General features: G+C 35.3%; 2 protein-coding genes across 2 annotated transcripts; both read left to right on the top strand.

Annotated features, from left to right (window-relative positions):
* The first annotated feature begins 2,562 nt into the window (after window positions 1-2,562).
* LOC115970617 lies at window positions 2,563-3,081 on the top strand. The gene has a single exon (XM_031090222.1). It carries the CDS (start codon window positions 2,563-2,565, stop codon window positions 3,079-3,081), a length of 519 nt encoding a protein of 172 aa, XP_030946082.1.
* Window positions 3,082-5,864: 2,783 nt separating this feature from the next.
* LOC115972607 (exocyst complex component EXO70A1-like) lies at window positions 5,865-8,938 on the top strand. Its single transcript, XM_031092939.1, has 2 exons — window positions 5,865-6,668; window positions 7,479-8,938. The coding sequence occupies exons 1-2, from the start codon at window positions 5,886-5,888 to the stop codon at window positions 8,799-8,801; spliced, it is 2,106 nt and encodes a 701-aa protein (XP_030948799.1). The 5' UTR covers window positions 5,865-5,885; the 3' UTR covers window positions 8,802-8,938.
* Window positions 8,939-12,127: the final 3,189 nt, after the last annotated feature.

Below are 12,127 nucleotides of genomic sequence, written 5' to 3'. Positions count from 1 at the left end.
CTGTTTTGATCCTGGGCTCTCTTTTTAGTTGTGAATGAAGTCTCATTTTTACCAAAAAAAAAGTGATAGGGACGTACCTCATGAACGTACAAGTAGGATGGGAGCTAGGAAATATCTAAAGGAAAACTGCTGCCACTACATTTAATGCCCTTTAGCTAACTTTCTGGTTGCATTTATGTGGAGAAGACTCCTGAACAGTGTTGTCTTGGCTACTACAACTAACAGAAGGCCAGAGGGGGTGTCTGATTGGACAGGCACTCGAGTAGTAGCTTAAATAATCAACAGATGTAGGATCGAGATCATCCTAAGGGACCTATATAATGTAAGAGGTCCTCCATTGATAAGGGGGGGGGGGGAATAGAGAAAATGCATTATAGCAATCTACATTGCACTTGTACTCTATTTAATTGATTTATATGAAAACTTATCTCCTCAAACGGTGAATTCATTCAGCTCTATGTTCTTTGTTCTTTCTTATTCATCTTCTACATCCATACTAGCCGTTGTCAAATTCATTAGGACCTAGTTCTTTAACCCACTCTCTACAAATTCATTGTTTTGGGCTTTTTGGGCCTAAGTCCATTCATCTTGGACTGAGTCTCGAATCTGGTCCTTACAATATTTATTTATTTATTTATTAGTTTTATTTTAAATATAGATATAGATTTTTAACTTATGACATGATTTTTTGTTTTTTTGTTTTTTTGTACATATGGAGTTTGAAGTTCAGATCTCTTATTCTAAGATAAAAGACTTTACAAATTAAGTTATTGATCAGAGTAAGTTTAGAAACACAATATAATTCACAACAAAATTTACAAATGAACATATCAATTCATTATATGTCAAAATAAATCTAAATAGAATAATAAAATATTATACCTAAATTCCAGAAAATAAAAATAAGAATTTCAAGATTTATGAATAAACAAAGTTTACTATTATTTCTTCTATAAAAAAAAAATTAAAAGCATGATTAATGTTTAATTGTAAATACTCAATTTATAAATTATAAAAAAAAATTATTATTTATTAACCTCATGCACGTGCTATGCGCCTGCTTAAAGACATTTTTAAATTTAAAAAATTATTAATTGTTCAAAATTACTCACTGTATGCACATATAGGATCCTTTTTTTAAAATTAAAAAAAAAAAATCGTACATACATACATGAACTTAGTTATAATTAATAGATGTTTCTCAATTAAAACTATTTTACCTATTATCCTTTTATTTTAATCTAAACTTATTTAATCATTTTATCCTTAGTTTGTATTTTTATGAAAATCAATTTGAACTAAACAATCATGGTTGTTTTGGAAATTAAATAATAAAAAGTAGACAGAAAGAGTCCTCTTCCAATTAATCATGGTTGTTTTTGGAAATAATGAAAATTGAAAAGTAGGCACAAAGAGTCCTATTCCAATTATATATAAATATATATATATATATATAATTTAAATGATTAAATTTACAATGAATTTCTTAATTAATGATAAGTTTGCAATATTGACCCCATCATTTAAATGAGGTTGTAATCCATATTCCATTCCATACAAGGGGCTTGTAGCATGTTAGCGCCCATAAACAAGTAAAGCTATTCTTCTGTGCTTGTCTTTTACAAAACAAGCAGTCCCTCATTCACAAAGTATTCAAGAGTAGGTTTTTCCCTACGTGTTCATTCATGGATGCCCCGGAGTGTTCTAGTGGATCGTATGCATGGCGTAGTATACTCCAAGGCAGGGAGGTCCTCAAACAAGGTGCACGTTGGAGAGTAGGGTGGGGTGATTCAGTTAAAATCTGGGATACCCCATGGCTTCCTTCACTAAACCATCCAAGAATTTTGTCACCCATTCTTAAAGGCATGCAGGAAGCCACCGTGGACACACTTATTGACCAGCAATCTAGAACATGCGATATAGATATTCTTAAAGGATTTTTTGCCCCATTGGAAGTAGATCTTATTCTCAAGATTCCACTTAGCTCCAACTATGTTGAGGATAAGCTTGTCTGACCTCATACGGCAAATGGAGTCTATTCGGTTAAAATGCGGATATAACTTCCTAGCTAAAGAGAAATCATCCACTTCGCTGGCTGTCTCTCTTCAGGATGATGGAAGAAGTATATGGAAAAAATTATGGAGCTTGTCAGTGCCGAATAAGATTAAAAACTTCCTGTGGAGAGTAAGTAGAGAAGCGATCCCAGTAAAGAAGAACCTGGTTGCTCGTAAGGTACTTTCCGGGGATATTTGCGATCATTGTCACGTGGCCATTGAAGATGTCCATCATGCACTACGGGATTGTCAGGAACTGTCGGCTTTGTGGGAGGCTGACTCGCTATGGTTGTTTCGAAGAACAAAGAAATTTTCGAATTTCTTTGAGCTGGTGAGTCACATTTTGGAGGAGAAGATAAACCCGGCTCTCTTTGCTACTCTGGTGTGGACTATTTGGTCCCGTCGTAACATGCTTTGGACTAGCACCAAACCTTTCCCACTCTCCTAAGTAGCCCCTTCAGCCTCACAAACCTTTCAGACATTTGCCCAAGCCCTACCGGTCCCAAGAATGCAGTCAAGTGCCTTGCCAAAACAGCACGTCAGATGGACCCCTCCACCGTCAACGAGCTTAAAGATCAACTTCGATGGTACTATATTCCATGAGACAGACAAAGCGGGGCTGGGAGTTGTTGTTCGTGACCACCAGGGAAGGGTGATGGCCTCCATGTCTAAAAAAACCAAGTTACCATCTTCCTCAGATGAAGTGGAAGCGTTGGCAGTGGTGAGAGCTATCTCTTTCGCTCTTGAACTCCATCTACCTTCTGTTATTGTCGAGGGAGATTCGGAGTTGATTATTTCAGCCTTACGAAGTGAGGAGGAGTCCTTTACTTCCTTTGGCCATTTGATTTCCTCTATTAAACAAAGTCTTGGAATTTTTTCTTGTATTTCTTTTTCGCACACCCATAGGTTGGGTAACTCTCTAGCTCATAATTTAGCTCAATACGCTATACATATTGATGCTCTTACAGTGTGGATGGAGGATGTTCCACCACAACTTCACCATGTTCTTGTAACCGACTTTGGTTGATTTAATAAAGTTTCTTCATCTTGATTCTCAAAAAAAAAAAAAAAGAATACAAACAATATAAGAGGATGCAACCATTTTCCTATAGATTAATTTTTGGGAAATGAGATTTTAACAAAATAGGGGTGTGAGGGTTTGAATGATTTTTTAATTTTTATAAGAGGCTACTTGCCAAGGCTTCGCAGGTATGAGCCCTTGGGAAAATATTCTTAAATCCAATCAAGTTCATTCTTAAGTTGAACACAATTTGTTCTCCAAAAAAAAAAAGTTGAACACAATTTGTCATCGTAAAAAAATTAATTTATTTAACATTTACTCTTTTCAAATAAGTTATGAAATTGAATTATTATGAAATATTTTGAAAATGAATGAATAATTATTTAGAAAATGATAAAATTATTTATTCAAATTAACAATAAAGATTGATAAGAATTAGTTTCAAATGGATTACAAGTAATTCAAATAAATTTTAAAATTTAAATAAAATATGAACAAAGTTAAGCTACAAAACTAGTTGTAGCCTAAAACTACAACTTTACTCAATAAAATAAACATAACTAGATATTTTGAAAATCTAACCGTTAAATTGCATATTCTTTAGGCTTTTAATACACATGTCAAATTTTGTATCAATCAGATATTATTTACTATATGGTCTATAAACTTATATTTTATGCATAATTTTAAACTACAAAAACTTGCAATTTAAACAATTTATTGATGAAATAACTATTGATCTTTAGTTTTTTAGAAATTTCGCAAACATGAAGGATATAAGAAGATGTAATCCAATGGTAAATTTGTCAAAATTCACCTTCAATAAAAAGATACTGAATACAACTAATTTTGTAACTAAACTTTGTCCATTAAATATTAGAATAAATTCGGTTCGGATGTGGCGTAAAAGGCCACTATTACGCCTTCCAATAATGATGTGACACGTCATATTTTTGCAAATAAAAGACTAAGCACTTAAGGGATGGCAATGGCGCGGGGCAGGGCCGAAGGATGGGATCTTCGTCCCCGCTCCGCATGGTTTTGTCTTACCCCATCCTCACCCCACCCCGCATGACTGGAAATACTTTCTCATCCCATCCCCGCCCCTTCGGGTCCCGCGAAGCCCCGACCCGTAAAACTCCACTTTTTGTTAATTAGCCTTACAACTAGTACAATTTTTTTAATAAAACTTATTTTATTAATAAAAATATACTTGAAATTACAAATTTATCCCATCAAATCAAATCAATTTTTAGAAAAAAATTGAATAATATATCCAAGTGTTTAACAAGACAATCATAAAAATAAAATAAAAATCTCATATTATAACACATAACAAAATAAAGACAGAGAATCACATTGGGTAGAATAAAATATGCTAATATTAATATGTTTGTTTAAATAGTAGGCTTTTAGGGTATGAAAAATTTACAATTATAATCCTTAGTAATGCGAAGCGGGGCGAGGATGGGGAGGGGCGGGGTGGGGCGAGTCTAAAAAGTCTAAACCCATCACCGCCTCGCCCCGTGGTGCGGGGCTAAAATCTTGCCCCATCCCCGCCCCACTGCCTTTGCAGAGCGGGGAAAATCCACGCGGGGCGAAGCGGGGAGGGGCGGGTTAAGCGGGACGGGGAAAAATTGCCATCCCTAAGCACTTTCACACTAAATCAAATCCTCTTCAATACAGAAAACCAAATCCACACTTCTTCCCTAAATAGAGATGTTGCTGAGAATCTCCAATTACGGACATCGGAGGTGAAGGACAATTAGCGGTGGAGGAATTGGACCACAGAGGAGCCTTCAGACGTGTCGCTGACAACCCTCCAAACCTAAGGTGGTCGCTGCCTAAGACAATATCGATCTCTCAATCGGTAAGAATAGAAGCCATCAATCTTTCCGTGGTGGAATTTCACCACCAATTACATGAAAAAAAGTTGGAAAGAATGAAACCCACAAAACCAAATCTAAAAAAAGCTACTCCAGCAATAAGATTTTAAAAAAATCTTTGATTTTTGAGTTGGGTTTTAATTTGGGTTGGCAACTCAGGGAGTGGTTGTTGAAGTGAGCTTATATGGTTTGGTGTTATGGTGCCATTTGGTTGTTGAAGTTGGCTCATGTGAATCAGAGAGAAAGGGAGCTAGTGAGAGAGAGAAGCGAGTTTCTAAGATGCTAACAGTGGTTGCGGGTGGCAGGAGTCGTGGAGCTTGGCTGGCAGTTGGAGATGAGGGAGCTTGAGAAGATTGGCTATGGGCTGGTCTGATTAGAGAGAGAGCTGAAGCAAATGGTCGTTGCCTTGTTGGTGTGCCTTGCAAAAATATAACGTGACACATTATTATTGGAGGGCATAAAAGTGGCTTTTTACGCCACATCGGGCCATTAAATATTTATTCCCATTGGACCGAATTTATTCCCATTAAATATTTTAAATTAAATGCTGACTTCCATGCACAACGGGCCAGGCTCGCTGAGGCCCATAGTTGACTACTTCGGTTTATGGATGCCAGGATAATTTTTTGGTGAGTGAATGCTTAGTTTTGGACCTGTTATTTGGGATTAAAGCACACCGGCTGTACATGCTACATATTCTTGTTTTTTCAATTGCTGTTTGTTCGTTTCTGTGAAGCAAATGCCATTTGTTCTTAGTTTGTGTCGAGATCGAGTCTCTTAAGGTGGTTCTTCATGTCCTGTTCTTCCTCCAAAAACATTGTGTCTGTCAATAATCATATATATAATACAAGCTCAACCATCCCAACCCCAATACTACGTACAAAGTAGACACCGTCTCAGTACTCTGCGTGAAGATCAGAATTAATGGCGCTCAATGAAGAGGATACAAAGCTTACCCCGCTGGAGTTTGCGTGTTCAGATCTGAAAACTCTGTTGCAAACCTCATCCAAAATGGAAGAAAGCCTTGGAAAGATGGACAAAAAGTTTGATCTTTTAGATGAAACTCTTTCGACAGCATCAAGAAGAGTGTCTCCTTTACAGTCTTTAGCCATGGCTACCAAAGCCCTTGATACACGAATCAACCGAGCTGTTACTCTTGCTCTTGCTCTCCTGGAGAGCTTCAAAGTCTCCGATTCTCTCCAGCTCAAGCTCCTCGAACTCTCATCAATCTTATCAGCAGAGACAACACCCAAAAAAAGGCTCAAGAAACTGCTCAACTATGTGGACTGTGTTAATCAGCTGAATGCTGCGATTAATTCGATCAGTCAAGAGGGGGAGCCGGTGATTCAAAAGCTTCAAGAAGTGGTGGAGTTTTTGAGCAGGACCAAGGCCACGAATCAGGATAGGACACATAGGCTCAGAGAAACTCTGTTCACTCTCAAAGCACTCTATGAAAATGAGGTTGATGCGATGAAATTTGATGGGCTGCTTGATGAGGCTTTATTAAATTTGCGGGACGAGTATGAGAGTATATTACAGCTTTTAAGGCATCAAAATATAAGGGATCAGGTGCAAGTTGATGATAAAGAAGCCGAGATTGTGGCATCTGATTTGGGTACAGAGCTGGAGGTTGAAGTTCTACAACGAATTTCAGAGACTCTAGCTGCGAATGATTGCCTGGATATATGTATTGACATATATCTCAAGGTGTGTGAAATGGTTCATCTAGGAAGTATTTTAATTATTCTTTATTAGTTGCCTTTAAAACCTAACTTCAATCTATTTTTGTTTCATATTATTATTCAGATTTGAAACTGTAGTGATCATGAACCATTCTCTTCATGAAACAATTCTCAATATCCACCCGTAGTATACGTTCATGTTTACTGTTTAGACTGTAATCATCATGAACATTCAGTTTACAAGTATTAAGAAATATGCTTTGATTCAAAAAATATTAATAATACTACTCCGATTATATCTAGAATAGGAAATAAAGTACACAATTTCTCAATAAATATTGTAGCTCAGTTTTCAATTAAATTTAACTGTGACCTTAAAAGCTGTAATTATACATAAGGAAGCTGCATTAGCCAATAAGTCAATACCCCAATAAATTATCAAAAGAAAAGTCAAACCCCAATAAATCATATGGTTGTGCTATACTGGCTAATAAACACATAGTTATATTATATTCATCCTTTTGAATATAAAATACAGCCCTTGAAAAACACTAAAAAAATTCTATCCTTTAGAATATAAATTCAAAGAGGAGACGGCATCATTTGATACTGCCTACAATGTAGCAAGCTAGCAACAGTTGGACAAGATATTGTCTAGAGCATTGCCATTGGGCAATGAATGTAAGATTCAATGCAAATTGCTTATTCAGTTATTCCTCAAATAAAATTAAAATTAGAATTTTTTTGTCCTTGAAGACATGAATCAAATATACCACTTAGTTTTCGTTAAAGCCAATATTGTGTAAATGCTAATGCTTATTGGACTATGTGACAGGTGAGATACAGAAGGGCAGCCAAAGCACTGATGCGGCTAAACCCAGATTACCTAAGAACCTACAAACCCGAAGAAATCGATGCCATGGAATGGGAGACCTTAGAGACAGCAATAAGCCTTTGGATCCAACACTTAAAATTCGCAGTCAAAACAGTACTTGTATCGGAAAAGAAACTCTGCAACCAAGTTCTAGGAAACATCATGGATGGAGTGGTGTGGCCACTATGCTTCTTGAAGATTGCAGACAAAATCATGGCAGTCTTTTTTCGATTCGGTGAAGGCGTAGCTAGGAGCAGCAAAGAGCCGCACAAACTGTTCCAACTATTGGACATATTCGATTCCTTGGAGAAACTTAAGCCCGAATTCTCAGACACTTTCGAAGGTGAAGCTGGAGCTGATATACGTACTCGGTTTAGAGAACTTACAAAGCTACTCGTTCACGGTTCGAGTAAAGTGTTTTGGGAATTTGGCCTCAAAATCGAAGGCAATTCAGATGCTTACCCTCCACCACAAGATGGCTCGGTACCGAAACTTGTTCGATATGCAATTAACTACCTCAAATACTTGACCACAGACGCATACAAAGCACGTATGGCCATGGTTCTTTGGACAGAGCAAATGTGGAAAGTGGGAACTCTATCAAAACCTGAAACAGACGAGAATTTACTCCAAGATGCCATTACCAACGTCATGGATGCACTTCATAGAAACATCGAGACCAAAAGGTTGAGCTACAGAGACAAAATCTTACCCCACGTATTTGCAATGAACACGTACTGGTACATTTACATGAGGACGAGAAACACTGAGCTAGGAAAGCTTTTGGGAGACGAGTACATGAAAAACAAGTACAAGGTTGTTGCTGAGGAATCAGCGTACATGTATCAGAAGCAATCGTGGGGACAACTTGTGAAGCTGTTGGATAAAGAAGACTTGAAGAGGCAGAGCAAGGAGGGTTTGGGAAGCTTAGCAAGAGCAAAAATGGAGGCATTTTTGAAGGGTTTCGATGAGATTTCACAGAGGCACAGAGGGTCTTATAGAATTCCTGACAGGAATTTGAGGGAACAGATTAAGGAATCGACGATAAAGCTTTTGGTTCCAGTTTATACTGAGTTCTTGAACACGTTTTCGGCTGTGTTACGAGGTAAATTGTATGTGAATCCGGATCAATTACAAGGGTTTTTGGGTCATATTTTCGACGGTTCCGATGCGAAGTTGAAGGGGCGTGATTCCAAAGATCGGATGGTTGGAGGGAATTCGTTGTCTGTTGAGGGGGAGATCATGGATTTTCGACGGTCCAGATCAATTTCAAGCAATGTGTAAATCGTCTGATTGGTATATAGTATTCCAGTCATTGTGCCTTCCTTGAGGAATTACGAATTAGATGGGTGGAATTGAATGAACGACTGATCATTGTTAATGCCTGCACCTGAAGGGGAATGTTCTTTTGGGGATATGGATTATAAATAATTTGTTTCTTTATTTTTCCCCCTCTTATTATATAAATAGGGTCAATTGTGTGATTATTGTTAATTAAAATAATACAGTTTTAAAAAAAAAAATTATTTTATGACACTTTTGGGATGTGTAATGTGGACCTGTGGTAGGTAAGTTATCCAAATTTGACATATTTGTGGTGGATTTAAGAGTAGGAAATGGCCTAATGTAATTGTTGATATTACATTGAATATGACATTAAAAGTTATATATAAAACTTTTTTTTTTTAAAAAAAGGAAACAAAATTGCTGTTTTTAGTCATTTTAGGATAATAATTAAGGTTGTCCATAAATTCTCCAAACTTGACCCACTCGAGGGATCCGATTAGACCTGAACTGGACTCGATCAAATCCTGTGATTACTTCTGTTGATGATGACTCTCTATTTTTAAAATTTGGTGATGGCAAGTTGAGTGGTGGGTTTACTCATTTGAAATCCAACCCACCTGATTTAGCTAATGAAGAAAGCTAAATCTGGGAAGATCTACTAGATTTAACAAGATCGATCTAGCGAGATCTCACTTGAGCTCTACAAAATCCTCGTCATTATGAGCATTTTATCGTCTCTCCCTGCAATTAGTTGTCCACTGTCAGTAAGGATGGCAATTTTGCCTTATCCCACTTAACCCACCCCTTCTCATTTCGCTCCATGTGGGTTTTCCCCGCCCCGTAAAGGTGGTGGGGCAGGGATGAGTTTAGATTTTTTAGACCCACCCCACCCCGTCCCTTTGTTGATAAATGTTAAATTGTAAATTTTTCATACTCTAAAACCCTACTATTTAAACAAACATGTCATTAGCTTATTTTATTCTACTCAACATGGCTCTCTACCTCTTTTTTCTCTCTAGCAAGGTTGGAAATAAGGTACCAATTTTAATGTTTTCTTTTGTCTTTATTAGAAACAAATTTATATACTATTAAATTATTGATTTTATATTATGAGATTTTTGTTTTTGTTGTGATATGGTCTTGTTAAACACTTGGATAATAATATTAAGTTTTTTGCTAAATATTAATTTGATTTGATGGGATAAATTTGTTTGTAATTTTAAGTATATTTTTATTAATGAAACAAGTTTTATTAAAAAAAAAAATGTAATAATTGTGGGCAAATTAACAAGAAGTAGAGTTTTATGGAGTGAGGCGGAGCTTCGCGGGGCTCTAAGGGGCAAGGATGGTATAAGACAAAACCATGTGAGGTGGGGCAAATACCCCATCCTTTGACCTCGTCCTACCCCATTGTCATCCCTAATTGTCGATGCCAACTGATTTGTCTGTCACCCGTGAAAAGCCCTATTAGCCATTCTTTATTAGTCAACAATGGGTTGAATTTTTATCCGCTCAATTGAATTAGTTCGAGTACCAGTTAAGCACAAACTCGACTTGAGCTAACTCATGGATACTCCTAATAATGATATTGTTGAATTCAATACAAATAAATAAAAATAAAAGCCAACAAGAACCAAAATGGATTTATTGGACCACTCCCAAGTTAACCTTTATTAAAATAAATACAAATAGGACGATCAAGTGATAACCGAATAGTTTGACATCTTTTATAATGTCATCTATTTATGGTTAATTTATAAATATATTAACACTAAACACAATCCAAGAATGGCTAGAGTTGGTGCTCTAATTGTTGTTAATCTTTGACTACAAACAGCAATTGCTTTTCTTTTCTTTTTTTTCCTTTTTTTTTTTTAATATAGACAAACAACAATTTCTTTAAGTGAGTGTTTAATTGAATTATTATTATTATTATTATTTAAAATTCAACCATTAGAGCAGCAAGCACTATTAAATTCTTTACTATGAACAAATAAGCACATCCTCTCTTCAAAACCATTATTGGTGATTACAAGTTTCTCCTCCAAGGGATCCACCCCAATGAAATCAAGCATGCATATAGAGAAGCCAATAAAAATTATGGATTTTTTTTCCGCTGAGAATCAATTGATGATGATGCCTTAGCACGAATGGTATTGAGTCAATCGGAAGCCTTTGTCATGTTATTCTTTCCTCATCCCAGGCCAACATTATAGATTGTCTTAATTTTTTTCTGATGGCCTTAACCTTAGACCTATATCTGAATTAAACTTTTGTTTCTTAACGCATCCTTACTACCAAGAGAGAGAGAGTTCCCTTAATTGGTGGTTTCTTAGTCAAAGGAGGCCATTTACGCTAAGGAAGAGAGAACTTCTTCATATTTTGATTTTATATTAAATAAAGTTCATGGCATATTGGTTGTCACATTGGACTTTTTCATCTATTATTTAATAGTAATAACTCTTTTGACACAAAAATAAAATGTTAAAAAGAATAATAGCACATCTAAAAGGTTAGACTTTATAGACTATTTTAAAACATGAGATAGAGGTTAAGGACCAAAATAGTAACTACAACTCAAAAAATTATAATATAATAACAAACTAAAAGTAAATATTATTTTTCTGCCTAAAAAAATATATTATTTCATTAGTAATTAAATATAGCAAACAAAAATATTTTTATGCAACTTGGGTTGTAGAAATTTTTATGAAACACAATACGTAGTGATTTGCATTTAAAAATTCATGTAATTCAGGTTACATAATAAAAATGTGACATTATCCATAGCCTAAATTTATCAAATTATATTGAATTGACCATGTTATTACTATACCTTAGTTTTTTTTTTTTTTTTTTAAGTAATAAGTGAAAACAAAAAGAAGTAAATAAGTCTCATAAAAAAAAAAAGTAAATAAATGAGACTTTGTCTTGTCATTTCTTTTTTTTATTTTCTTATTTTCTTTCCCTATCTATATCAAAAACTTATTGATATTTTAATTTGATGATAAAAACTATTTCAAAAACACCTGTCAAAGGCAAAAAATAAAATTACAAAAATAGTAATCTCCACCTTCATTATAAACTGATTAATGTCTTAATTTGATAATAAAGAGTTATCACCACGTGCAAATAACATAAGTTAAAACTATTTCAAAAACACCTGTCAAAGGCACCAAAAAAAAAAAAAAAAAAAAAAAAAAAAAAACAGAAATAGTAATAGCCGTAATATAATATACGAATACGAAAACTTTATACACACTCCATGGCACTCAAAATGACAAAACTATCCCCCACACACTACCCTGCACGTTTGTTACACT

This window comes from Quercus lobata, chromosome 12, assembly GCF_001633185.2.
Source record: "Quercus lobata isolate SW786 chromosome 12, ValleyOak3.0 Primary Assembly, whole genome shotgun sequence".
NCBI lineage: Eukaryota > Viridiplantae > Streptophyta > Magnoliopsida > Fagales > Fagaceae > Quercus > Quercus lobata.
The sequence above is the reverse complement of the archived record's forward strand: the minus strand, read 5'-3'. Positions and strand labels throughout refer to the sequence as shown.